Source organism: Phyllostomus discolor, chromosome 8, assembly GCF_004126475.2.
Source record: "Phyllostomus discolor isolate MPI-MPIP mPhyDis1 chromosome 8, mPhyDis1.pri.v3, whole genome shotgun sequence".
Classification (NCBI taxonomy): domain Eukaryota; kingdom Metazoa; phylum Chordata; class Mammalia; order Chiroptera; family Phyllostomidae; genus Phyllostomus; species Phyllostomus discolor.
Genome location: NC_040910.2, coordinates 93,417,785 through 93,445,506, shown reverse-complemented (window position 1 = coordinate 93,445,506; position 27,722 = coordinate 93,417,785). Strand labels below are relative to the sequence as shown.

The window sequence follows — 27,722 nt, the reverse complement described above, 5'->3', positions numbered from 1 at the left end:
GGGTTATAAGAGTTTTGAAATTTAGAATGTAATCCTTAGTGAGTTCTGTGTATGTTTGGCCAGAATATCACTTAAATGGAAACAATGAAAGAGATCATGGATCCTGCCTTGCTTCAGGCTTCAAGTATCATAGTATTGGAGTAATGGACATTATGGGCAATATTTTAAGGACACCGGTTAAAAAATAATCAGGAAAAAGAATCCTAAATCCGTATTTGTAGGATTGGGGTAACCTTCATTTAAACTTGAGAGATTTTTGTTTATCTGATTTCATTTGTTTCATTTCATTATTGTATTTTTTTAAAAAAAAATATACTTGTACCTTAAAAATTGCTGTGTATTTCTCGATAATACCATAAAATTATAATTAAATTTTATAATAGTTATTGGTATAATCATTTAACATCTATCCGATTTGGTACCCTCTAGTCCTCCATCCCCGAAGACTAAAGTCTCTCTAATCAAGTCACACTGGATGTAACCAGTGTTCTTTGTCACTCCAACCCAACATATAATCAGTTTCAGAATCCGTTCTGTCTTTGATACCTTCCTTCAGTGATTAGTGGAGTTAGTGCAAACCTGATGCGAAAAGGAAACTTCCCTTGGTGATGTTTTTCTTTACTTTTCTTTTCATAGGGAAACTAAACAGCCAAGACTCCTACAATAATTTCACCAACAACAACCCCGGCAACCCTCGGCTCTCTCCTCTCCCCAGCTTGATGGTGTTGATGCCTCTTGCACAAATCAAACAGCCAATGACATTGGGGACCATCACCAAACGAACAGGGTAAGGCCTCAGGCTTGACACTTAATAGCCATTGTAGAGAACTGGATGCATAAAAATTAAACACACTTTTTGTTTGGGTGGTTTTGATTATGTTTTTCACTTCCAGCCCATATGAGACTTAATGGCAGAAGATTAAGTACAAAGTCTAAAACATGCACAGCCATGTGCATGCACATCATAGCAAAAACAAAGCAGTGGCAAGTTGTGAAAATGAGTATTGGCTAATAAAAACCAGATCTGTCTACTTATTCTTATTCTTACTGCCCGTAGCTTTGTCTGAAAATACAGTTCCACTTTCCTTTTTTTGTTGACGTGATCTGGATTTGTAACTACTCCCAAGTTTTGACTGACACAAATGCTAAGAAGAGGACTTTAGATGACAGCCATGTTTGTAACCCTTAAAAAAAATCATCTGTGTGGAGGTGTGATGTACATATAATAATCTGTTATTATTATTAGGACGATGTGACTGTATGGGTAGTTTCCAGCCAGAGTTCTAAGATTTGCACTGTACTCAAGATTCGTTATTACCATCCTCAAAGACTTGAAGAATACTTCAATTCATATATTTGTGTGTATTTTAGCTATTGAAAAATTTTATAAATTCCTACCTGTTGGAAATATAGGACCATCACTTCTTTTGTGTGATACTCTTGAAATTCCATTTGTACCAGAAAATATATATGTCTATAGGCGAATTAGCCATTTTAATCAATAAGCAAGCCTGAGGTTTAACTTACTTTGAAATGGAACAACTATCTTAAAACTATGTATTAAGCCAGTCAGGAGAAAACCCTGTCTTGGCTTCAAATAGTCTTCAGGGCCTTTCCAACAAAAGGAATAGATTAATTATTTGGCTGTCTTAGTATTGGTTGCTAGGTGGTAAAATGTTTGCAGAGGGCAGTTTTGTGAGAATGACTTATTCTCAGGGACCAGGCCTTTGAACTCCACATTTTACCATATCACAGAGATTGGCCTTTTCCCCAGGTTTTTGTATATAAAATGATCCTGTTGCTGAATGCAGAAATAAAATTGAGTTTGTTGCATATGAAGGAAAAGAAAAGGAGAAATACAGCAAACTTAGGTCCCAAATCAGCATTGTACAAAATCTACTTAGGAGTTTTTGTCTTTAGTGAATCTTCTTGAAAGAATTGTTGTTTCTGAATTTAATTTTAGTTCTGCTTCTAGTGTTTATGATCGTTGTTTTTAAAATTTAACAGCTATGCTGTTTTATAATGGAAAGAGTTAGCTCTCTTTCAAGTAAGCTTCTCCATAGTGACTGAAGTTCTGTGATGTTAGAATTTAATCCATAATACTTGTGGGAGGGGTGGAAAGTGAGTCTTCTTTTGTATATGTTTGAAATTTTCCATAATAAAAAGATAAAATCTTTCACTCTTTTTTAACTTTCTCTCTTGCTACTCTCTCTCTGCCCTTAGATAGGTAGAAACGGAATCAGCTGGTGTTTTCCTATGCTACCATACTTTATGAACTTAGATCAACTGTGTTTCCTTTTAATTTTTCAATTACAGTTGACATTCAATATTATATTAGTTTCAGGTGTACAGCATAGTGGTAACTTATGAACTGATCACCTGGATAAGTCTAGTATCCTTTTCTTTTTAAAAGCTTGGTCACAATGCCTAGATTTTTTAGAGCATGTATATTAGACTCTCTTATATTATAAATAATTTAATACTTATTTATCAATGAATTAAATAATATGAATTTGAATTATATGCTTTGAAATGAGTATTCAAGATACACGTGTCATATTGTTTACTTTTTATCTCAGTTATGAAGCCATTTTCTTTTTGCCAAGTTTCTTAATTCTTTTGGCATTTTCTGTATTGTTTATAGAGAATAATTAATATTTCCCCCACAGTGAGTGCTTAGTTTCAAGTTTCAAAACTTTTGACATAGATTCAGACTTACAGGAAAGTTTTAAGACCAGTAAAAGGAATTTCTGTATATCCAGATTTCCCAAATGTTAACAGTTTAACATCTTTGCCTTAGTATTCACATTCTCTCATACATACTCACATGTATACACTGTGTTTTTCCTAAATTGTTTCAGAGTAATTTGCAGACTTAGTAGTCCCTTATTTTTACATATTTCAATATGTCATTTCTAAAGACAAGGATATTCTCTTATATAACCATTGTACATTATCAAAACAAGAGGTTTTTTAACTCATTTTAGTTTTTTTATATAGCTGTCTGTAATGAATACTCGACTTGAGGAAGAGCTTTAATGAACAAGAAATTACCCCACCTGCTATTTTCTTCCCCTCCTCCTCTTACTGTTCTCTTTCCTCTCCTCCTACTATTCTTTTCCTTCCTATTAACACACATTACAGTGACCTATAAACACTTCAATCATAGTATTCATAACTTGGCTGTTGTTAGATTCCAAGCCTTAATATGCCTAAGTCACTCTCTGATCTGTTTGTTGATTATATTCAGAAATTGCTATTGTGACTTTCCTTGTAATTCTTTTGCTGTAGTTCAGCCAAACATTTGATCATAGAGTTTTCAGAATATAATTTGTGGTTTTATCATTTTCATTTTAACACTTAGTGTTTACATTGAAGTACATGTTTTTTCCTTACCAAAAGTAGTATTTATTTTGCAGGCACAAAATATATTCCTTGAATTTTCATTTATGACATATGCAGAGATTTGAACAAATCCAAGACATTTTATATTATTGTATTTTATCCCCTTAGTTTTGAAAGGCTCTACTTATTTTTACTTTATAAATTATTACTGTGACCACTTCTCAAGACTGCACTTAGCTAATTTACATTATTTCCATTAAATTTTATTATACTTACTGAGAACTTTGATTGCCACACCAAGGTCACCAGTGTGATGAGCAAATGGGCTTCTCATTTCCCAGGTCTCTTTTCATTCTGGAAATTCTAATTTACTCTTAACTTTGCTTCTGTGAAATGCTTTTCCTAGAATTTAAAAAATAAAATTAATAAGTATTTCACAGGTAATGTAGAAAGAGAACAGAGCGCACTCATTTGTAGATATGCAGGTTCTGTGACTACTTCCTATATCCCTGATAACTTACCTAGTAAAATTATGTACTCCCTTAGGTTAGGTCAATATTTATTTGTTCTATGTCCTAGATGTTGTTATAAAGACATAAAATAAGCACAAAACCCTACATTTCTAGCACAGCGATTTCTAAGGGTTGCCTAGAATCCTATATTTAAATAACCGAATTGAGATGGCAGCCTCAACTCAAACCCTCGGGGGATAAAACGTGAACTTACCATGTTTCACATCTGCCCTTATTTTTGGAAATATATATCTCTGAATGCCTGAGCAGTGTCAGGGACCATCTGTCTTACTCCGAGACACGCACGAGGCTAGTAAAACTACAAATGGCAAAAGACAGATGTGTTTACACCTTCACGCACCGTACCTTGAAGCAGCACTTGGAGGAAATAAGGCCTGTTTTGGCAACAGCTGCTGCCTAACCCTGCTGCAGCGCAGTGTGCAGTGGTGAAGGCAGAGCAGTGCGAGGAGTCATTTCTCTCAACACTCATTCAGAGAGAACCCGTTCCCATCCAGTCTGGGATCGAAGGCCTCTGTCCTGTTTTATCACATGTAAAGAACAGCTCTCCTCCTCCTCTATTAAAAGTGAAACCAGGTACTAAGAGATTGGTCCTTGTTTGGGAGTGTTTAGTTTTTGTAGTAGGGATTTATTAAGCAGCATGTCATAGATATTTGGGTGAATTAATGAATCAAGTAAGTGATAACATTTTTTTAATGCTTCCTATGTAAAAGTTTCGATATACTTAATTTTATGTGCATTAAGCAAACATTAGTAATATATGCATATCACTTTAGGGGCACAAGCAGAGAATAGTAAATTTCAAAATGAAGTCAGACTAATGAAATATATAGAATGAAATATATAAATATATATATATATAAATATATGGTATGTAATATATATAGGAATGAAAAATATAGAAATTGGGAATGAACTTACTTCCTTGCTCTTAACTAGCTGACCAAATTTAGTGAAGTAAACAGGAGATGATTTGGTGTTTTTCATAGGTTTCCTTTTCCTTAAATGGAGCAGCTTTCCCCTCCCCCATCTTTATATTTAATCATTTCTTAGTGAGCAACTTGGGGTGGGTACCTGGAACCCTGGGCCTGCCCTGGCTGTGTGTTAGGTGATGCAGTGGGAGAAGAGTGACTCAGGGCCCTGAGGCCTTGGCTTCTCATCTGGGTTCCACCACCTATCACCGGTGTGTCGCAGGTCAGTTTATTCATCTCAAAAATAAAAATTTGTAGGTGTAGAGTATAATCTTTCAGGCTCATAGCATATGAGTTCCCCCACACCTTTGTTCCCATTTTCTCCCCTTGCTGTTGAGCCCTGTGCCAGTGCTGAGCAAGAGCCGCATTTAGAAAATGTAGATGGTTGGTTTTATTTAGTAATGGCAGCATGTTAAACGTGGTCACACACATAAAATTACGAACAGTGTATTTTCTTTCACTGGAATGGATAATGGATGTGTCAACATGTGCAATACACTTACTATAGTTGGAGTTTCCAATTGTTGTGCTAAATCACTCAAGTTCTTAAACCGCACCATGGTTTGTCCCATGTTACCATAAATCTGTGGCGGGACGAGGGCGGGCAGGGAGGGCAGATAAAGTATATTATATACTGTATTAAAAGTCATCAATAACTTCCTAGGAAATTTTCCAGTGTATTTATGCTGTTCTAGTCTCTTTTCTGCCACATCTGCCAGAATTTGAATGTTATCTACTATTTTTCTAATGAAAATCTAGAGTTTGTCATTTAAATATGCTTGTTGAATATATCTTAAATTGGACAGTTTAGCCACCCGTTTCATCTTCCATTTGTCCTACTCAATAATTTGAGAGCCAACAGTGCCATAGGTATCTTTAGTAGGTAACAGTTAATATTAATGAAAAATTAAAAGTAACACTTGAAAATGACACGAGGACTAATTCGCAGGCATGTGAGTTTTCCCAGTTGCTCCCTGCCGGGGCACACGGAACGCAGCAGTCCTTACGGCTCCTGGAACGTCCTGTCAGAGAGTACGACCTTCCGGTTTCCCACATAGAGTCGTACGCCTTCCTTCTGCTTTTTTCTGTTCAGCACATTTAATATTTATATGTGCTCATTCCGATGTCTGTTAAGTGATAGTGCCTGAATCCTCCTGGGATATGATCAGTTATAAAATGGGACTTTCAGAGAACGTTTATAGTAATTTTCTCTTAAACTCCAACTGTTTCTTTAACTCGGCAGATGATTGGGCCTAGTCATTATTAATACCTTTTCAGCACTCGAGTTACGTTATTGAGGATTTCACCATGTTCAAATCAAGTCGTTTTACTTTTTATTCGCATTTAAAGAACCTTCACATTTGCCTTTTTTTCTGCCAGTAAAACCAAAGCTTTTGTGGTGCTATGTGGTGTCCAACAAAATGCATCTGACTTTACAGACTGACTTGGCATTAACGTGTACAATATACAACACAGTTCCTCCCTGTCTTCCGAGAGTCTCCAGAAGAAACCTTTTGAAAAGCGATGGCCAAGTCATTTCATGCTGGACAGTAAATAAGTCTCTAATAAATGTTTCTTGATATTTCGTCTCTTGGCCAGTCCTGATATTTTCCATTCAGAATTTAACTTTAAAAGGACATATTCATGACAAAGTGAATAGGTTTTTTTACGGTAGGATTGTTAAATCTGCTGAAACTTAATAGTGTTTGGAAAACACAAATAGTTAATAATCTGACTATGATCATTTGAGTTGCATATGTTAATACAGTTTCAGTTCAACACAGACTCCCACTCTCGTACTCTCTGCTGCCTTCTAATCTCCCCTGTGTAAAGCTACAACTGTGGGATTTTGGAGGGGAGGAGAAAGTCATAGGTGAAGACAGCTGGATCATGGAGTTGTCCTTTGTGACTTTATATTTTCATTCCTTTGCTATTGAGGAAAGATGAAGCAGGCACATTTCAAAAGAGCAGCTGACACTACCCATACAAAGTCAGTAATTACGTCAGTCACTAATTCCTGGGAGTTTGTGGCTCTTCTTTTACATGTGCGTGGCAGAGGTCCAGTTTGTAGGAGTGGGGATGAAGTGGGTGAGTATAGACTGGGAACGTGCCAAGTGTACATTCTAAAGCAGATTCTCACCCTGTTTCCCCAGCCCTCCGATTTCTCCTTGAGCTGCGTTTGTTAGCCGGTAGATTCTTATTTGATTGGAGAAGGATAACGGTAAACTCACACAACTGGGTTATGTTGTGAGCAGTGGAATCCATACTGACTTTAAACTTAGCAGTGCTGCTGTTTAGTATAGGCCTGTTTACTGCAGTGCCTGGAGAGCTAATTGAATTTTGGGATTGTGGGGAAGGACACAACTGTAGAAATCTTGTTGTTGGTAATACACAATTACTGCCTGGAAAGGAATCTAAGAGATTTTTTTAAAGCTTGTGTTTCGTCTATTTGGCTGATATGTTTCCTTTTTACTTATTTATTCTAAAATTGTTATTTATTGATTTGAGAAAGAGAGACATCGATTTGTCATTTCACTTATTTATGCATTCATTGGTTGATTCTTGTGTGTGCCCTGACTGGAGGTTGAACCTGCCACCTTGGCTTATCGGGATGATGCTCTAACCAACTGAGCTACCTGACCAGGGCGTGTTTCCTTTTTCTGTATAAGGAAAACTAAACCTGGAAAAAGGTATTTACTGGGTCTATAGGTAGAGAACATCAGCTGGTCTTTTGAAATGTAGAAGCTCTGTCTTGTTTCATTTTTGTTTGGCTGGTTTTGGGGAAGTCTTAGAGAAACCTTTGAAGTCATAAAGAACAAAGATAAAACTTTCAAAATTCTTTACAATGAATGAGCTGTAGTCTGATATTCAGAATGAGATTGGAGACTCTCCAGTGTCTATATATATAATATACACAAAAGAGCAACTCATGACTCGACGGTCAAGATCACAAGTACTCCTGTCAGCACGTGTTTTGCAGCATGAAGAAAATTAAAGGAAGTCGGTCCTGTGAGCCAACAATAACCTCTTCACTTGGGAGGTATTCGTGGGCATATGGAAATGTATTTCACCTTGAATTTCCTGATTGGAGTCTTCACGTGGTCTCAGTTCTGTGTTTGTCAAGGTGCAGGGTGAGCTGCAGTTGCATTTTGTTTCTGATGTAATTAGTGAATCATGAAATCAGAAAAGGGGATTGTGATTGTTTCTGCCATTAGTGAAATCAAATAGAATAAAATGCAGTTTTGCTACTGGTTCTGTAAACACACAGCTTGGGCACTACCTAGGAGCTTGTTAGAAATATAGAGTCTCAGGCCCCTCCCAGACCCTACCCTGTTAGAATATGTATTAATCTTCATTGTAACTAAATCCTATCATGAGTGTTTAGAAGACATTGAAATAGAAAATAGTAAAGTTGATTACAAACAAAAACACAACAGCTTGCACATGAAAAAAATCTTTTTATGGGTCACAGTCAAAAAAAGTTTGAAATCCGCTGTTTTCAGTGTGAAAGACGACAGTGTCTCTGTGGCTGCGGCCTTGCCATTAACTGGGAGAGAGAGAGCTCCTTGCTTTGCATTGGCATCATCTGTAAAGTTTCCTTCTTTTTCTTTTTTCAGTATCTCAGTCCTTCCATCTCACTCTTCCTTCTCTTTAGTAGTATCTCTGTTCCTGTCTATCTTCTGTACTGTAGTCCTCAATATTGTAGTTAGTGTTGTGAAAGCATTATTTTCAAGTTTCAGTTTTTACTCAAATATACTCAATTCACTGGGAGATTAATGCTAATTAGCAGGAATTTTGAATTGTGCCTAGCACCAAAGTAGAAGAAAATATCTGAGTTTTGCCAGTGTGCTTTCCTTCTCAGTTTGTTACATCTCCCTTCCAAGTGTCAGATGCTACAGCAATATTTTGTTCTGGATATAATTAAATCAGCCAGCCGTCTTTGTGTGCAAATGGGCATAGCATGTGTTAATTACTGTGAAGAGAGTATTAAGAGGAAATATGTGTAACACTGCAGTCTGACTTGGTATCCCTAGTTGTATTTAAAACAAACAATTGTGGCTTTAGTTTACTGATTCTAGCCTAGCCCAATAGAGGGGAGCTAATCTCTTGTATCACTATTAAGAGAAAGGCCAGTTTCCTGGAGTGTGACCCTAAATGAAAATAAATCATAGTACTTGTATTTAATGTTTATTCCTTTGACCAGCAATATGCAGTTCAACTTACTAGAAATTAACAGCCTAGAAATATGTGCTTCCTTTCTATGGCTTTGAGACTACAACGGGTGAACAGCAGACAATGCTTATCGATTTTTTTATTGTGCTATCTTCAGCTAGTTTTAAATGTTTGGTGTCACACAACCACACATCTGTTGCTACCAATCCCACTCTTTTCTTCATCTGATTATTCCATTTAACTCGTACTTTGTTTTAAAGGGCCTCAGAAGTGCGATTTATTTTAATTTACCTAGGAGCCCTATAGGGTTGCTCCAGAAAAGGGGGAAAAACAGAGCATTTTGAAATCTCTAACCCTATGGAAATTCAGGGCTTTGTTACTACACATCATTTTTATTGGTTATATCAGGGTCATTAGTATCTACAGAAGAATTAACCAATGACTACTAATTTTTTCAGTTATTTTATCCATACCCTATTAACAGTATGATTTACATGTTATTTGTTAATGTTAAATGAGTTTTCCTCTAATTTTTTGTGCATTTTCCCCCCTTTTCCACAAAGGCCTTATCTGTTTGGAGCGGGGTGTTTTTCCATAAAAGCTCCATGGTGAGTCTCGGTTCAGTCCCGCATGCCTAATTCATTTGTTGTACTCTCAGAAAGTAGATGTTTCGTGCTGTTGTTTTCAGTTGCATGGCCTGGTCACAGATGGATGCACCGAGGTTCTGAACAGTTTGTAGATGGGACATGAATGTTGATATTTATGCTTTAAAACAGCAGTTTTCTTGGGTCTACTTCATTCTTGAAAATTTAAATTAAAAAAATCACATTAATATTAAAGAAAAGGAAATTAGGAGAGTTTCTTACAATGCTAGTGTAATATGACAAGGCTAACACATTTAAAGCTTTGAGTATTATAGTAATAGGAGCTTCCTATATATCATGCTGAACATTGAAAGATATGATTTATTTTGTAGTATAAATATATTTACTACCTATATTTACTATAATATAAAAAATACTCTCTAAATTTTTATATTTGGTACCAAAGGAACAAGATTCACTTCTGTTTTGAATAATTTTGGTATTTCACATAAAAACTCCTAAATAATTTATTATTTTGAGTTAATAGCACCTACTCACCATAGCTAACATTTATGTTGGAAAGTTGTTATATAGCAGTGCGTAAACTACAGCTTCGTCTGTTTTAGAGAAGATGACCATTGAAAAGAAACAATATATTTAATACTATTATAGAAAGATGTGAAGTAGAATGTATTTAGAACCCGGTATAGTGCGTTTAATATAATGGTTAAAAATCAGGGCTCCGAAACCAGACTGCCTAGATCTCAAACCTCAGCTCGTACACTTCCTACCTATGTGATCTTGGGTGCTTTCTGAAACTTTACTGTTTCTTGATTTCCTTATCTGTTAATGGAGTTGCCAGGAGCACCTACCTTATAGGTTCATTGTGAGGATTAAATGAACTGATGGTATAAATTGCTTAGCACAGATAAAGATTCAGTAAATGTTAGCAGCTACTATTATTTCCTTATTTAAAGGAAAAATATTATTTTGAAAAGACACTTCTTTAGATTATGTTTTTTTTACTTTTAAGAGCAAGTGAGTCAAAAGGATGTTTTGGGAAGTGTAAGTAATATCAGTTTTACAGATTGACTCAGAAAACTGAAAGAGTTCTGCATATATATATATATATATTTCTCATAACTGCTACTGTGGATTGTTCATACTGTCCCAATATACTGGAAAAGAACCCTCCCGATATTTTTTATTTTGCTAGACAAAAAGAAGCTTAAATACTACTTTGAGGTACAGTGTAATTAGACTCAAACTACTTTCAGTGTTCGTATGCCACAAGAACATCTGCAAATTTTATTATCATAGGAGAATAGAATGACAAGCATCATAAACATTTCCTTTGTGAAATGTAACATCAAAATTAGGACACAGATTATGAAATTATTCTCAACAAATTCAGGGTATAAATAAATAAAAGTTCCATGAAAGTTCATCTTTATTCTTCTGTTAATCAGATTTCTTTAGAAGACAAATAAGATACATGAATCTTACTTAGGAGCTTGTAGTGAGCAGTCGACTTTTAGATGCCAGATTCAACGTATGACAAAATTTCTTTGTAGACTAAACTTAGAATTAAATCAGATTCCATTGTAGGAAAAATGTCTCATTCTAAGTACAAAGAAAAGAGTTTTAGTATGTTAATAAAGATTGAAGTTTTAGCGTAGAAGGAAAGATGGAGTAACAAATGTTGTATGTTAAATAAGAAAAGTCCGTTCCTTCAACAGCTTATGTGCGCTTCAAATTTAAGCCAAAGCACTTGTCAACCAGAAATGATTTGAGGTTGAAACAAGATTAAAAGAGCCAGATTAAAGAAAGGGATATATGAAATATAGTAGACTTTTAAATCATTGCCTGTCTTTTAGAAGACTGGTTTGTGGTTTGTTTGATGCCATCGTTAGCTCACAAGAAACTCGTTTTTAGTCACTTATGCTAGCCTAAGAGCTCCTCCTTTAAAATACGCTCCTTTGCTAGTGGTGCATGTTTTTCCCATTAAGATGGTAATGAAACCTCAAATTAAGACAGCAAAATGAATATAAATTCGACAACTTCCATGTCCTTTACAAGACCTTCTTTGTTTTAGCAGTTTTTGTTATTTTTCTATATTTGACATTCAACTTGAGAATATTTTATTTACTGTTTATTGTTGAAATAAAACAATTCTAAATAAAAATGTTTATAGTGCTTCTAGTTGTTGGGTAATACTTGTATTTTGGAAGAATATGAAATTTTTACTACAGTTTCCTTTTAAAATATTACATAAATTACATAAAATTTTTATTACTTTTAGGTTGCAACATTTATATTTAAATGAGATTTTGCTTTTGATAGGTCACAAATTCCTACTAATTTTTATTTCTTTGATAAACTGGTTTAATTGTTTAAGTCATGTAGTTTCAGATGAGTCAGTTTGAAATGATGTCTTTTTCCCTTTGATAAGAAAATAACCTGTTGGAAGCTGACCGTGTAGGCCATCTTTGACATTTAACTACAATATTTTATATATCCCAAAGATTATGTCTACTCTAGAATATTTGAGTTTGAATGACTATAAAATAAAATAATCACGTGTAGATATATTTTTAATACAGAATTTTTAAGAGAAATACCATTGTGAATTTTTAAAAGTGGATTGTGTTTTCAATGTTATGAATAAGTAACAAGTATTTATTGAGTTCATAATGTGCAAGTGCAGTATTGTGTTTAAGCTACTGCTATTCTTGAATGTCTGATCAAAAGAAAAACATATGTATATAACACTTTATGTCTCCCTTACACATAACCTGTGTTCATATTATATAGGGTTAATTTTAAAGAAGAATTAAAATGTATTAAAAATATATTAAAGTTTTAATTAGCTTTGTCTGAAAGTATTTATTTGATCAATATATAAATATTTTGTACCTAATCAACAAAACAAACAAGCAAGCAAAATATAGCCAAAGACACTGAAATGTAGAACAGGCTGACAGTGACCAGAGGGGAGAGGGGAGGGAGTTCCAGGGGAAGGGGGAAGGGCTTGCAGGAACAAGCATAGAGGACATGTGGACAAAAACGGGGGAGGGGTGGGCTGGGATGGAAGTAAAAGGCAGAAAACTGTACTTGGACAACAATTAAAATAAAATAAAAAATAAATATTTTGTTCAAGCTCTCTTATACTTCTGAAAATATTAAAATATTATAATTTCATTTTTGAAGGGAGGATATATATGAAGATAACCTTTTGTCTGTAAAGCTTACATAAATCTGTTAGATCTCTAAGAACAATTTGCAACAGAATAATTTTAGATATATTATTAATATCTTTAAAATAATTTCAGTTTACCTCTTAGTCCTTATTTTCGAAAAATAAAGTTGAAAGTGAGAGAAAACTTCTAAATTCCTTTTCAAAGCTTAATGCCAGTGAGGAATATGAAAAAATATATTTTTTTAACACAAAAGCATTAAGCCACTTGTAATTCTCACACCAATGTTGTGTCTAGAGTTTAAACTGAAACATTGACTGCGCACTTACGTTTTAAATTTGACAACTTCCATGTCCTTTACAAGAGCTTCTTTGTTTTAACAGTTTTTTGTTATTTTTCTATATTTGACATTCAACTTGAGAATGTTTTATTTACTGTTTATTTACTGAGAAGGAAAGAAATGGTGCTTCTATTTCAGTTTAGCTTTCTTCGTGCCTGAGTCGTTTAGAACAGGACATCGGACTTCCCTGGTGCCTTTCTGCCATCCACAGATACAGCGCTTGTACCTGTCCTGTGGGGCGTAGTAAAATTGTCCCAATGGGCATCATTTTCCTAATTTTAAACTAGATATCAGTAGAGTTTTGATGGTTTTTTTTTTCTTTTCAGTAACATTGGAGGGGAAAAAAATAGCCAAGAGAAATTCAATATGTTAATCTGACCAGATTACGTAGTACAGTAAAAGCCAATCGATAACTTCAAGTCTTTGTAAATAATTTCAAAAGATGTCACAATGTTAGTGCCCCCAGAACTTCTGACGGCAATAAAAAGGACTCTCATTCTATGACTAAACAGTTCAGTCTCCCAGAAGAGATGACAAAAAGTTAAACTCCTGTTTTTTTAATTTAACACCTTATTTGTTTTGTTTCTTTGTGTGTTTATTTTTACTTTTGATTGTGTTGTTATCTTGTGTCAAGTCTTATGGTTATTATTTTGCCTGATACAGTGAAAGTTGAATTAATCCCATTTTTCTTTTGCATTTGCTCGCAGTTAAGCCAAGTATTTATTTTTATTTTTGGTCATTTATGACAGGCTCAGGGGAGTAAAGAGGGTGAGTTCTCAGTGGAGAGGAGTCCATCTGTGCTATCAGTATGTTTTGTTCATTTATAACCAGAATCAGCACAATGGAATTTCTGGACATGTATACATTGAAATTGTATTTTTATATCATATGACTAATTTATTAAGTTAATACATAAGTGAGAGAAGGGCTCCAAACACCCAGAGGTATTCTTTTTAACTTGCAAATGTTTTGTGATGAGATTTATTGAGTCCCTCCTGGAGCATAAAGGGAGATGTTGAGAGGAAGAAAGAAAAAAGGGCTGGCATTGGAATGCTGTCCTCAGTGGCGGCCACCAAAGTATGGGCGAGCGCAGCTTACAAGGCTAGCTCTTTTCACTCTTATTTCTTTCACATGTGTACCGTTTTTCAGTGTTTTACCTTTCTGTTACCAAAAGGTTATTTTGCAAGGTTATTCTGGGTCATTGTGGAAAAGTTCAATTCTACATCCTCCCCACATTCCTGGTTGTGGTCTTTTTAGTACTTAGGATGAAGGGCAAAGTGAGTCAAAGTTAAGTATTCTCCCTTTGGGTATATTACATAGGAAGTACTTTATTAATAATAATCTTCAGATTATTTCTTCTTTTGTTTTTCTGGAAATCATATATATATATATACACCCACATTATCTTTATGTTCTGTTTTGCTTAAATAGGGTAGTCATTCCAAGTATAGGTTGATGATAGAAATAACTTATTATGAATGTTTATCAAATATTCTTCGTACCTAATACACAGAGCTATGTCATGTAGGAGGTGGCAAGTTATTTTCAGGATTGCAAACTCCATTTCTTACTTACTAAACACTAACTCTTTTACTAATGTTAGTCATTAAGGCCTCATATGGGGAAAAAGAAGAAATAATGAAGTATAGGAATAAAAATGATCATTACATAACTTTAAGCATGCTTTTACTACAAATTATCTCTGTAGGAGATAATGAGTTTATATAAAATGATACTGTGTTGATACTTTTTAGTTGTGTATTCAGAAGCTGAGCTTTGTACAACATTAAAGAAGGATGAGAGATTTTAGCTTTTGACATTGGCTGAGTAGATTGTAAACTAACAAACATACAGAATATATTTTAGCATTGCCAAAGAACAAATGGATGCCCTATCATATTCCTATTCTTTTTTGTTACATTGTAAAGGTTGCTATCCAGCCCAGTAGCAACTGTTTCTAAGTCTGTGCCCTCCTAAGAAGTGGCATGCTCATTTGTTTTCTCTTGTTACTCACCACATGATTAAAAAAAAACAAAACAAAAACAAAAATAACATTCAGTAACTTGAAAAGAGCTTTGAATTCTGTCTTTGTGAAGCTTATTTGTACATTGCAGTATTATTGTTTCCTGATGGGGATTCTAGGAAAACCACATAGTCACACAATTGGAAACTCCTTTCAAAAAATTCTGCAATGTCTCTCTCTCTGTGTCTCTCTGTGTTTCTCTCCCAATCTCTCTCCACCCCTGCCCCGCCATTCCCTCTAACCTTCCCCAAACTCTTTAAGGGCTAAAAATGACCAGTGGAACTTAAAAGATGCTTATTACAGGAACTCAGCAGCTCAGTGATAGTAGGTCATTGGTGGAAATAAAGCTTGAAAGGAGAGTTTACATTCTGATATAGTACAACTAAGAGCATCATGACCAGAAAGAACAATTCTGATGCCCATCCCCCTGGAAGGTGCACATTTGTTCAGGTGGAGAGGGTTCTTCTTCTCTGTTGGTAGGTTATTGCAGCTCTGCAAAGGTTATTGGTATTTTAGGCATGGATGCAATCTTTGTGGGTACTGATATGCAGTGCTTAGAAAGTACTATTGATGGAAAATGAGACCTTTTCATACATGGCAATGTGCATTACCATGGATTTGGTAGCAAGAGAGAAACCAAAAAGACCAATCAGTGGCCTTTGATCCAGACTTTTTGCTTTCCCGAGCAGGGAGATGTCAAAACAAAAAGCTCAGGAGGTAAAATATATGAGGGACTTATTTTAGTCATCATGAGGACCTGGGATCTGAGATTAGCAAAGCAAAGTCTATTTTTTAAAAAATTAGTTGTGCTATAGAGAAGGGAGTTAGCATTGCTGAGCAGGATGATATGGTTGAGTTCTGATAAGGGCAGTCCCTTAGAGCTTTATGCACTTTACCTAACACAGTGTTTCTTAAACCTGAGCACGCACCCAGTGTCTGGAGGGCTCCTTAAATAGGCAAATTGTTAGGCCCCACCCCCATCGTTTTCTAATTCATATGTCTAGGGTGCAGCATGATAAATACTGGCATGTTCAGAAGTTCCAAGGTGGTACTACTAGCCAGGGGACGACACTTCGAGAACAAATATATTATCCTTTAAAGTATCCCTGTGAGGTCCGTACTACTACTTTTAGTTTACATACTAGCAGTCTGAGCTTTGAAATATTAGATAACTGAACCAAAAGTCGCACAGCTAGTAAGTGGTAACCTTTGGATTCTGATTCAGGTTTCTTCCTTACTCCAAAAACCAGTCTTTCTCCATCCAGCCATACTTTATTAAAGGATAAAGAGATAAAGGGTAATGAGCAAAGCAAGGTAGAAATGACGTTACTCGACACTGGAGACTGACAGCAGAGCAGGAGCATCGGAGCTCTGTTGCTCTTGCGCCCGACGGGGCTGTGATCTCGACCGGTGCAGGGAGGCTGTTTTCTGGTCCGTGAGATAGGGAAGACAGTCCCACCATTTATGTAAGGCGGTTGGCAAAATTGTGGATGAGCTTCGGGGAAGCCGTTCGCAAATCAAAAGAGAAGGGAAATATGGGGTTGGAAGAGAAGAGGTTGGCAGAAGTCGACAGTGTGAAAGCTGATTTGGGGAAAATAAGTGCTTTTTAATGGTAGATATGTGAAATATGTGAAATAACAAGTTACTTAATGTGCCCTCAAACATGAGAAACAGAACAAAAATACACACATCATTTTCACAAATCTATGAAGGAAAAAACAAATTGGAAGATGAGGGAATATAATTGCATTACATCATTAGATCTCCACACGTGTTCAGGGGTGTCCAGCCTGCGGCCTGCAGGCCGAATGCAGCCCAGATGGCTGTGAATGTGGCCCAACACAAAATCGTGAATTTACTTAAAACGTTGTGAGATTTTTTGTGTGTGTGCTTACGTGTCACAGTGTATTTAATGTGTGGCCCAAGACAACTCATCTTCTTCCAGTGTGGCTCAGAGATGCCAAAAGGTTGGACACCCCTGGTAACTCTACATAGCACTGTGCCTGAGAGCATTTTCAGAGTTTCATTGTGTATCACCTCATTATTTTCATTTGTGCTGCCTCCATTCAAATGAGTTGTCAATCCCAAATCTTATATATCAAAATGAAATGGTAAATAAACTGTTTTATTATCATGAGATGTTTATGCTGGCTCTTTGGTTCCACTTTGAAGTCTCCAGAGAATTGATATACATCTGAAAAGAAGTGACTAGGATTTCACCAGCACATGCTTCAAAAAGGTGTTAATTTTTATTGGCCTTATCAGTTGCTATTCTGATAGCACTCTGGAACTTTGGAATTTTTACTCCAGAGCATAGTCTTACACCACCAGTTATTAAGGCAAAATGCATGGCTGCATTGGAGGGTTTGAATACTAAGGGGTGGAATTTTAAGGAAAATATGTCATCTCAAGGACTGTGAGTGCATCATGGTAATATTTTTTATTATTTTATTTTTTAAGCAAAGTTAAACCACCTCCACAGATTTCGCCCAGCAAATCGGTGGGCGGGGAATTTTGCGTGGCTGCAATGTTTGGAACGTCCCGGTCATGGATTGCAAATAGTGCAGGTCTGAAAAGAGAAAAAGGTAAGTATTTTTACCAAGAATTAAACTGGGTGCTTGTAATATTTGTTTCTTGAGGAAAATCCATAGCTGTTGTCCTTGAATAATCCTGAACTCAGTATTTTAGAAACCACTTTTTCCATTCAATAAGCATGTCTTTCTCAACTACTCAAGACTAATCAAGAAGAAAGGCTATCTTTTCACTAAATGTTAAATAAATTGCCCGTTGGGTGTTTTTATTTTGCTTTGTTTGTGACAGTTTACAGGTGTTCTCAATGTAGCTTTTACATTTTTGTCAAGCTAATTTCACACCTTCTCTAGGTGTGGAGAGGTGTGGAAAGGAAAAACCTTGTTATCTCTATTTTTAATTAAAAAACATTTTTATCTCTATTTTAGATACGAAGAACTTGAGATTAGTGAGTTTAAATATCTTAGCTAGAAGCAATAGTTAGTAAGTGATGGAACAGAGTTTGAAACCGGGTTTTCAAAGGCTAAATCTTAAAAAAGAATCAACAACTTTGCCATGTCATAAATTAAACAATAAAAAGTCTGCCACTCAGAAAAATGGGTCATCTTTTATGTAACCATTGCTCCTTTGAATTGATATAGCTGGGTTTTTTTTTTTTTAAATCCCTTTATTTACCATCAGGCTCAGTACCCAAAATGTTTACATAATTACTGTTTAGTATGTGTTTGCTTGTTGATTCTGTATAGAAGAGAATGCTTACATTTGTGGACCAAGTATTTAATTTTGAATAAGGTCTCCCCCTTCTTTTAGTACTATTAAAGTAGGTCAGAAACCTAGTCGTTAGTGAGGCACTTCTTTGAAGAGTTCCACAGGCTGTATTGTTCTTGGCAAAATGGCTCTCCTTTACCCTCCACCCGGCAGCCAGACGCAGCCCCTTCCCCGTTATCGCCTTTCAGTGACCCTCTCCTTGGAAATAGGATCTCAGGCACAGCAGGTTCCTTACCTGAGTGGGAGAGGACACAGTACAGTATGCAAGCCTTCCATTTTCTTATCCCATCTTTATTTTTTTGTTACCTCCTTAGCTTTACTGATGTTATCAAAATGACTTTTTGTTGCTAGTTAAAAACCTCAGTGAAGCTCGGTTTCAAATGCTTCTCCCTTCTGTTCTAATTACCCTTTTAACTTGCTACTCCTTTATGCCCCACTGACTGGTCATTAGCCATTCTCTCAAATCAGCTGTAATTAATTCCTCTGGCATAGAGATAAGGTGACCCACCCAGCATTCATGAGTGATTTTATATGCTCCTAGGTTTACTGTAAAACCCGAGAGAGAGGACTAAACCTGTTTTGGTACTGAGGACATGTGTACTCTGTATAAAGTCATTTGATTAGATCCATATTCAACACCTGACCTCAAAGTATGACTGGTCTTCGTTTACCATGGGGGCAGTGATCCCACTGATAGAAGGAAGAGAATTTGGGGGAGGAGGATATGTGTGTTTTCTATTTGTTTGTTTGTTTGAATCCAGAAATTTTAAAGAGAAAGTTTGCCGAGAGAATGTAGTTAGAAGGTGTGCTGATTTAGGCTTGCAAAGAGCCTCTCGTGCACTCGAGTGGGTACGTCCGGTGTAACAGTCCACTCACTGCTCCTTGTCAGTCCCTCTTCCCCGTCCCACCTAAAATCACTGATTTTTCATAATGCGGGACACATGTTGTAGACAAATACAAAAGACCAAAAATATTGTTCCACTATATTAGAACTTTGAGTATATTTATATCATTCTTAAAATACATTGCTTAAAATTTTTAAAAAAATTTTGACAGCATAGAGATTTTTATATTCATTAGTATATACATAAATGAGAGGTGACCTTTAGGTAAGGGGCAGACACCATGTGAAAAAAATTCCTGCATTGTTTTCTCCCAGCAGCCTCAGGAACTTGTAAAAATTATGCCATGCTCCTTTTTTGTCACTGTCAAACATCCAGGTTCTGCTTTTCTGCTTGTAGATCAGGCCAAACAAGTCGTCGTTGAATCTCTCTACATTATTAGCTGTTATGGGACCTTGGTGGAGCACCTGATGGAGCCACGGCCGCTTAGCACTTCCCCCAAGATTAGCGATGACACCCCACTGGAAATGATGACCTCACCTCGAGCCAGCTGGACTCTGGTTAGGTAGTACCTCCTTTTTTTGTTTAAGAAAAAGGTTGTTTTTTCAATTACAGTTAATATACAACATGCATTTTTTAACAGCTCCACTGTATAAAATATTAAAAGTATACAATTTGATAAGGTTTGACATCAGCATACAGCTGTGGAAACCATCTCATAATTTACTTTATGAATATATCCATTGCCTGCAAATGGTATCTACTACCACTTTTTACCCCCTCCCTCCTGCCCCTCTTTACCACTACTCACCAGTGGAGCCCCATGCAACCACTGATCTGCTCTGTCACTATAGGTTACTTTATGGTAGAAGTCTAGATGTTTATATATAAATGAAATCATGGAGTGTGTACTTTTTTTGTCTTGCTTCTTTCATCCAGCAAAATTATTTTCATTCATCCCTATTGTGGCATGTATTGATATTTTTTTAAAAAATTGAGACATAATTTACACATAATACAGTTCATCCATTTTAAGTGAATTTTCAGTAGGTGTGGTGTACTCAGTCTTCACCACCCCCAAAGGAAACCCGTACCCATTAGCAGTCACTCATTTCACTTTCCATCTCTAGATTTGTCTACTCAGTACATTTCTTACACATGGGATCATACAAAATGTAACCTTTTGCATCTGACTTCCTTCGCTTAGAATAATGTTTTCAAGGTCCATCCATGTTGTAGCATGTATCAGAACCCTGTTCCTTTTTATGGCCAAACAATATTCCATTGGGTGGACACACCACATTTTTTAATCCATTCATCAGTTGATGGGCATGTCCACTTTTTACTTGCCATGAATTATGCTCTGAAGAACATTTTGTGTACAGATTTTAGTGTGGTCCTGTGTGTTCAGTTGTCTTTGTTATATGCCTTGGAGAATACCTCCTTTTGAACTCCTTCCTCCTTGAATCTTTGTGTGACCTTTTTTAGGACTTGGGGTGTTTTTTTTTGTTTGTTTTGTTTTAATTTTCCACATGCAGAGCTTTAGTGCTCCCTCTTATTTTCAGTCTGATGCTCACTAAAATAGAGTGTACATTGAGACAGCCACTAAAGAGAATGGAAACTAATATAAATAGATTGCAAGGTTTTCTTTAAAGTGACTCCCTAAGATACAAAGGTTAAGACTGTAGAAGTGTTTATTACTCAGAGTCCTTAAAAGTACCTAGTCCTTAGCATCCTTGTGAGCTAACAAGGTCAAGTCAGCCTGTCCTGCATGGAGTGCAGTGGTGCAGGAGAGATGGAGAGAACTGGCCCTGACGTATGTATGGGAGCAAGCAGACAAAAACGGACACAAAACTGACCCCTTTCCGTTCAACATTTTGAAAATATTCTTAAATTAATTTTCGAAGGCTCCAGCATTCTTTACTACTGCTTTATGGCACTAGATTAATCTGATCAATATCTTATTTATCAAACCATTCATGAGGGGACAGATCTAATTAAAATTACTGCACCATCATTGTCGAAATAAGTGGCTTATTTTGGAACTCGGATGCTAGTTAGGTCTATAATCAGTCAACCATTAATATAACTGTTTTTTTCCAATCGCTTTTACCTGCTTTAGTTTCTTGGAAAATACACACATATTCTGAGACCAGAGAGCTCTAACAATTGTCAGAAATTAGGTAAAATTAGAAATCTGCCCCTCCTCTCCGTCCAGTAATTTGAATGTCTAGTCTGTCCTGATGGAGGGGCTTCTGCTTCAAACCGATACTGGCTCTGTGCAGTTTGTATGACTCACTGCCACCTTTTTATTCTTTCTGAGCAGATGGCCTTGTGCTTCAGGTTTCAGCACTCCAACAAGTTCATTTTAATGATTACAAAGATAGTGTGAGTTTGTATCAATGTCTGTACGTGGTGACAGTGATGGTGATTTACATACCATCTATTAAGCCTAAATACTAATATTCTTTTGCTGTTTCCTTAGAACGCCTCAGTGGAATGAATTGCAGCCACCATTTAATGCAAACCACCCTCTGCTCCTCGCTGCAGATGCTGTGCAGTATTACCAGTTCCTGCTCGCTGGCCGTGAGTAGTTCTTGCTTTGTTCCTTCCATGCAGCATTTTGAGATTTCATCTTAAAATGCTGACTTTTAATATAACCATGCATATTACCACTGGTCCATTGTCCATAGGCAGTAAACAGGTAGCTGGAGGCCAGGGAGTTATTTACCACAATAGAAACTGTAAGACCTAGCACTGAGTTGCCTCTGGCTGTTCGTCTTCTCTGGCCAGGAGAGGTAGCCCTGCAGTTACGTAAGTTGATATCAAGGCCATGCCTGGTGGGCTGAAAAGTTTAAAAAAAAAAAAGAGGATACCAGGATATAATAAACTTTCATAAAACTTGGTATCTATTTCTGACATGAAAACAGTTAAGCACTTTTCACTAAAAACTGTATCAGCAGGTTTTTCTTTCTGTAGTATTTTACTTGGAGTAATGAAGTAATGATTGCAACTGCATTGGTTTTGTTTAGTTTCGTTTAGTTTCATATCTGAGCCCTTACATTTGCAGAGATGATTTGGGTTCTTTTTTTTTCCTTAAGGAGAAAATATACAGCCTTGTTTGTAGGGGAATTATGAAAAGACAATTTAATGTTTATTATCCAGTTTGTGGTCATAGAGTTAACAATTCTTTGCAATTATAATTCAGTTTTGTAGAATTGACTGGATCCTTAATTAAGCGTCATGGCACTGAGCAGTGCATGTTTTGAAAGAAACTTCCTAAAAATCAACATTATGTTTTTAATGGGGTTTCGTTGTACTGAACTTGTTTTCTCACTTGGTGTTTATATAGCACGAAGTAAAGTATTTCTAAAACTTTTATTTTATGTTATAATATGTAATGTGTTATATATTATACTGAAAACAGAGAAAATTTGTTGACTCTGCTGCACAGTTACAAAACTCCGTAATTGTGAGAAATAGTTGGCAGTCTCGCTCTCTTATATAACTGAACTCACTGATTTTTCCTTTGTGTCTTTATTGAGTGACGCTTCTACGTGTCAGGCACTTGGGATTTAGATGTGAATAGTTTGTTCTTCTGTTGTCAGTGAATTCACTGTCTATTTAGAGAGATAGGCATTTAATGAAAAAGTGAAATGCAGTGAGGTGGGCGCATCTGTGAGGAGTTGGGTTGTACAATGAACTATGAGGGCAATGACTTCGGTTGCCAAAGTCTTTACAGAGAGGGGTAGTATGTAAGTGGTTTCCTGGTTCAAAAGCAGAGTATATAAAAGTTGTTAGGTTCTAGATTATCTAAGCCTATATTAAACTCCTTCATATGAACTAGAAAAAACATCACACCGGTATGATATTTAATTAAAATAGTGAGTACATTTTCTTCTACCCTCTCATCATGGGTGAAAATTAACTAATTTTGCAAGTCTCAGATATATAAGAAAGTGGCATGGGCAAAAAACAAATGCAACTGTCTTTATCCCTTAATATTTTTGTTCCAGCAAATTAAGCTCCTCGGTATTACTTGATTTTAGCAGCTCCGAACACCTTTGGCCAGTTCTTAGAACTTCACAAATCTCCAGGTGCATGGTTTACGAACCGCCACTGTAGGCAGTAGCAAGCCATCAAATGTTTCCAGGCATCAGAGCCACGCCATCAGAATTGCATTTTAGAACGATCACTCTGGCAGTCTTGTAAAAGGAGGTTCAGAGGAGGGGCAGGGAGGGGAGTGGAAGCTGGGTGATCCTGGAGCAAGATGCGAGGGCTTTAATTAAGACTGTATTACAGAGAACACAGGACAAATCTGTGAGGTAGTGCAGGGTTGGAATAGAAAGGAATTAGAGATAATTTGAAAGAACGTAGTCACTGATGATTCTACGGTTTCTAATTAAAATGTGTAATATAATGCATTTCCCGTTGGACTTTTTGAATATCAGATGGACTAACAATGGGATAAGATGAGAAAGCCTGGGTTCTAGTTCCAAACTATTTCCCAATAATTTGATAAATATAAAACAGCAGTAATAATACTTGCTATTATAAAGGTGTTATGGTCAATGAGGCTAAAGCCCTTTAAAAACTATAAAACAATATATACATTTAAGCATCATTCTGTACTGTTGTTACTTATCTCAAAAGTGCATATTTTCAAATAATAGACTTCAGGACCTGAATAATGAAATACCTATTCTGGCTATCTGATTTTGACAATATCTGTTATCCAAGTGATGGATAAAAATTAATATTCTTTTTCTTATCTTGTGAAATGTTATTATAGCTATAATTAATAGGTAAAAAATGCCTAAGAGACAGGCAATTTTGTGATAAGTATTATACTGCTTCTTTACATTGCAAGTATAGACACAGAATTTGTGCCTTCCATAAGAAAGGTTATTTGATTGAGATTACTGAATATGTGAGTGTATTACATGACTGAAGGAGTTCAGCCTGCAAAACATGGACATCTGCGTCAGAGAGTTAAAGGCCTGAAATATGATTGGTAAAAGCAATGCTGAAGCCAGTTTAGAGAGAATGCCTTTGCCTGCCCATCTGTTGAGCCCTTTATGCAAGTTAGAACCTCATTAAAAAGACCCTCTTGCTCTGGCCAGGTAGTTCAGTTGATTAGAGCATCCTCCCAATATGCTAGGGTTCTGAGTTCGATCTGCAGTCAGGGTGCACACAAGAATCAACCAGTAAATATATAAATAAGTGGAACAACAAATTGATGGCTGTGTCTGTCTGTCTGTCTGTCTGTTGCTCCCTCCCTCCCTTTCCTTTCCTCTTTCTCTAAAATCAGTAAGTTAAAAAAATAAAAAAAAGACTTTCTTATTACTGTCTTGCTTTTTCTCCAGTGCTCTTTACTGAAGCCATTTGAAACAATATGACCTCCTGAAACACAAATACACCATATGTATACCATATGTAATGCTGGGGATTTTTTTTGTTTTACTTAACCATATTGAAAATCACCTCTTATTTCCTAACTTGAAGACAATTGATAAATACATTACTAAACATATTTCAGCCTTGGCTGGTGTGGCTCAGTGGATTGAGTGCGACCCTGCAAACCAAAGGGTTGCCAGTTCTATTCCCAGTCAGGGCACATGCCTGGGTTGCAGGCCACATCCCCAGTAGGGGCAACCACACATGGATGTTTCTCTCTTCCTCTCTCCCTTCCCTTCTCTCTAAAAATAAATAAACAAAATCTTTAAAAATATATAAGTATTTTCAAATGTAACCATTTGGAGTAAAACTCTAACACAAACTTCACAAATGTGGCAAGCATTTTCTTTGATTGTATTTGGACCTGTGGACCACATGAAGCAGACTTGTGCAAACTTTGTAAATTATAATAATAGTTGACGAAGAGTGATGTAAATTGAAATGGGAAAGAGACTTTGCCTCAGGGAAAGAAGAGCAGGATGTTTAGCAAGGGCCCCTTACTCCCCTTCCAGCCCAGTAACCCTAACAGATCCCCTGCTGGTTGATAAACAAAATTTTGGGAAGAGTGACTGGTGGGGCAAGGAAAGGAAGTCCTGCCTGAAACACTCACAACTTCTTACCTGACTTTAAAGTGAAGTAACTAAATGTGCCAAATTTTGTATATGTAACTATAGCCACATTTCCTACCTATAATAATATGATAAAATAGAGATATTTTGGAGTATCATTGAATCATACTTGAATGATCCTTACAGAGATTCCTGTGGAGGCAGGGAGGACTCTATTACTTACTGGTTGAGCCATAGGAATTGCCAGTCAAATAACAGCAAGTGCATATGGTTTGAGTAGACTGATTAATTTATATGTGCAAAGTGAATGTGAGATGGTTATCTAATCTTGTTATACAGCTCAGTAAAGGTAAAAGTTGAGAATTTAGTAGCGAAAAATGTTTTGTCTTGGTCATAAGTAATCTTGATAATAGTTTATGAAAAGATTATAGCAGAGATTAGTGAGTTTTTCTTAAAAAAATTACATGCTATAATTATCTTTTCTAAATTAGGCATTTTAACTATGATTCTAAAGTAGTCTGTTTTAGAGCTTCCAAAATCGTAAATGAAAAATAGGGCTTACTGAATGGACTTGGGGAATTTGTATTCACAGGGAAAAATAATGTTTCCTCCTTTTCTTTCAGGTAACTGGACAGTGGCAGTATTTTTAAGTTGCTGACATTAGCTAGCTTTGTTGGGGGAAGGTCAGACGTGGGTACATGAGAAGTTCCTCCGTAAGCTTACTGACTTTTCTTTGTTAAGTAGTAACAAAAGATCTTTCAATACAAATATAGCTTTGATACACAATGGAAAGGTGACAGGGATCTATAGAACCCTCCTGTGTTTTATTGGAAATGTAATTGTTTTCCTGTACCTTTGAAAGCATTATAGGAAAGGTGGGGAGAGCCTTTGGCACCCGGTGGAAAGGGATGGAGAACACTGAAAGTGGTTTAAAACAGATATCCTTCAAAGAAATGTGTTTCAATTTGATTTGTGTATGAAAATAATGTGCTTTAATTTCATTGAACATTTCTTGAGGTTTCATTTCAATAATAGTAGTTCCACACAAAGCTAGAATAATAGGGATCAGATTGGCTATCCCACTTGAAGCAGTAACAGAAAACAGGGTAGAGTATAAAGCAACTGTTTTCCAGTCACTGGACACCAGGGAGTAAGGGACAGTGGTCCTTGAGAGATGGGAAACTAATGAGCTGAGCTCTACAGTTGCCTCAGGTTGTTCCTTAAGGGTTTTCTAGACTGTGTTGCAGTGATGGAGAATCCAAGTGGAATACAGAGTGGACAGCACTCAGAGCCCAGCAAGACCCAGGAAGAGTACCTCTCAGCAAACTACCATAAGCTATTACTGTAAAACTTTTACTAAAATACAGCAACACCATTTCATTTATACATTGTCTATGGCCACTTTAAAATAATAACCACAGAGTTGAGTAATAGTGCAGAAACCATATGGCCCGCAAAGCCCTAAATATTTACTATCTGTTAACTTCTGACCTGGAATTAGCTGGACAGATTATTAGAGAGAATAGATCAGCACAGACTGAAACTCTGAATATCTGCAGAGGGTCTTCTTCTAGTATCAGACATAGTACTGGTGGGTGAGGGGAACTACCCAAAGCCGAGGAAACAGCAACCATCAGAGCATCGTAGAGGGCACAGTGCCTAGAGATCATACAGGGTCAGGAAGAGTAACACTAAAAGTTACTGTGACTGTATTCCATAGATTTAAAAAGATGGAGATGTGGGAAATATTAAGAAGACTTAAAATTCTAGATATGAAAACGTAGGTGTGAAAGCTGTATTGGATAAGAGTGAGAATAAATTAGAAATTGCTGAAGAAAATATTAGTGAAATTGAAGATAGACCAAGAGAAATGATCCCCAATGAAACACAAAGAAAAAAATTAAAAACAGTTTTACTGAGCTGTAAGCTGACATATACTTGAAATGAGACTCCCCAAATCAGGATGACTGGTGGGACAGAAGAGATAGCCACAAAAATTTCATCTCTGATATAAAATCCCAGATCCAAGGAGAACAGTAAATCTCCAAACACAAGAAACATGAAGAAAAACCATACCATGTACCTCATTATCAAACTGCTCAAAATCACTTGGAAAGAGAAAAATCTTAAAAGCAGCCAGAGTTAAAAAAAGATGTTACGTACTGAGGAACAATGATGAGAATGACATATTTCTTTTAAGTGCTGAAAGGAAACATCTGCTGATTCAGAATTTTATATTCTCAAAAATACCTTTCAAAATGAGGCTAAAATAAAACATTTTTCCAGATATACAAAAGATTAAAGAATTTACCAGCAGCAGACATGCTGTACGAGAAATCTTAAAGGAAGTCCTTTACGCAGAAAAAAGATGACACCATGGTTAGAACATATAAT

At 36.2% G+C, this 27,722-nt stretch overlaps 1 protein-coding gene across 11 annotated transcripts in view; it reads left to right on the top strand.

Annotated features, from left to right (window-relative positions):
- Positions 1 to 27,722, top strand: part of BCAS3 (BCAS3 microtubule associated cell migration factor) — a 485,409-nt gene that overhangs the window by 184,039 nt on the left and 273,648 nt on the right. For 6 of the 11 annotated variants that reach the window (XM_028521954.2, XM_036033600.1, XM_028521955.2 and 3 more), the window contains exons 16-20: positions 637 to 787; positions 9,583 to 9,627; positions 17,624 to 17,748; positions 19,702 to 19,867; positions 21,788 to 21,888. In XM_028521954.2, the coding sequence (XP_028377755.1) occupies positions 637 to 787; positions 9,583 to 9,627; positions 17,624 to 17,748; positions 19,702 to 19,867; positions 21,788 to 21,888 (588 nt within the window). The remainder of the gene's footprint in view (positions 1 to 636; positions 788 to 9,582; positions 9,628 to 17,623; positions 17,749 to 19,701; positions 19,868 to 21,787; positions 21,889 to 27,722) is intronic. The other 5 variants (XM_036033603.1, XM_036033602.1, XM_036033606.1 and 2 more) reach the window with 1 other exon arrangement.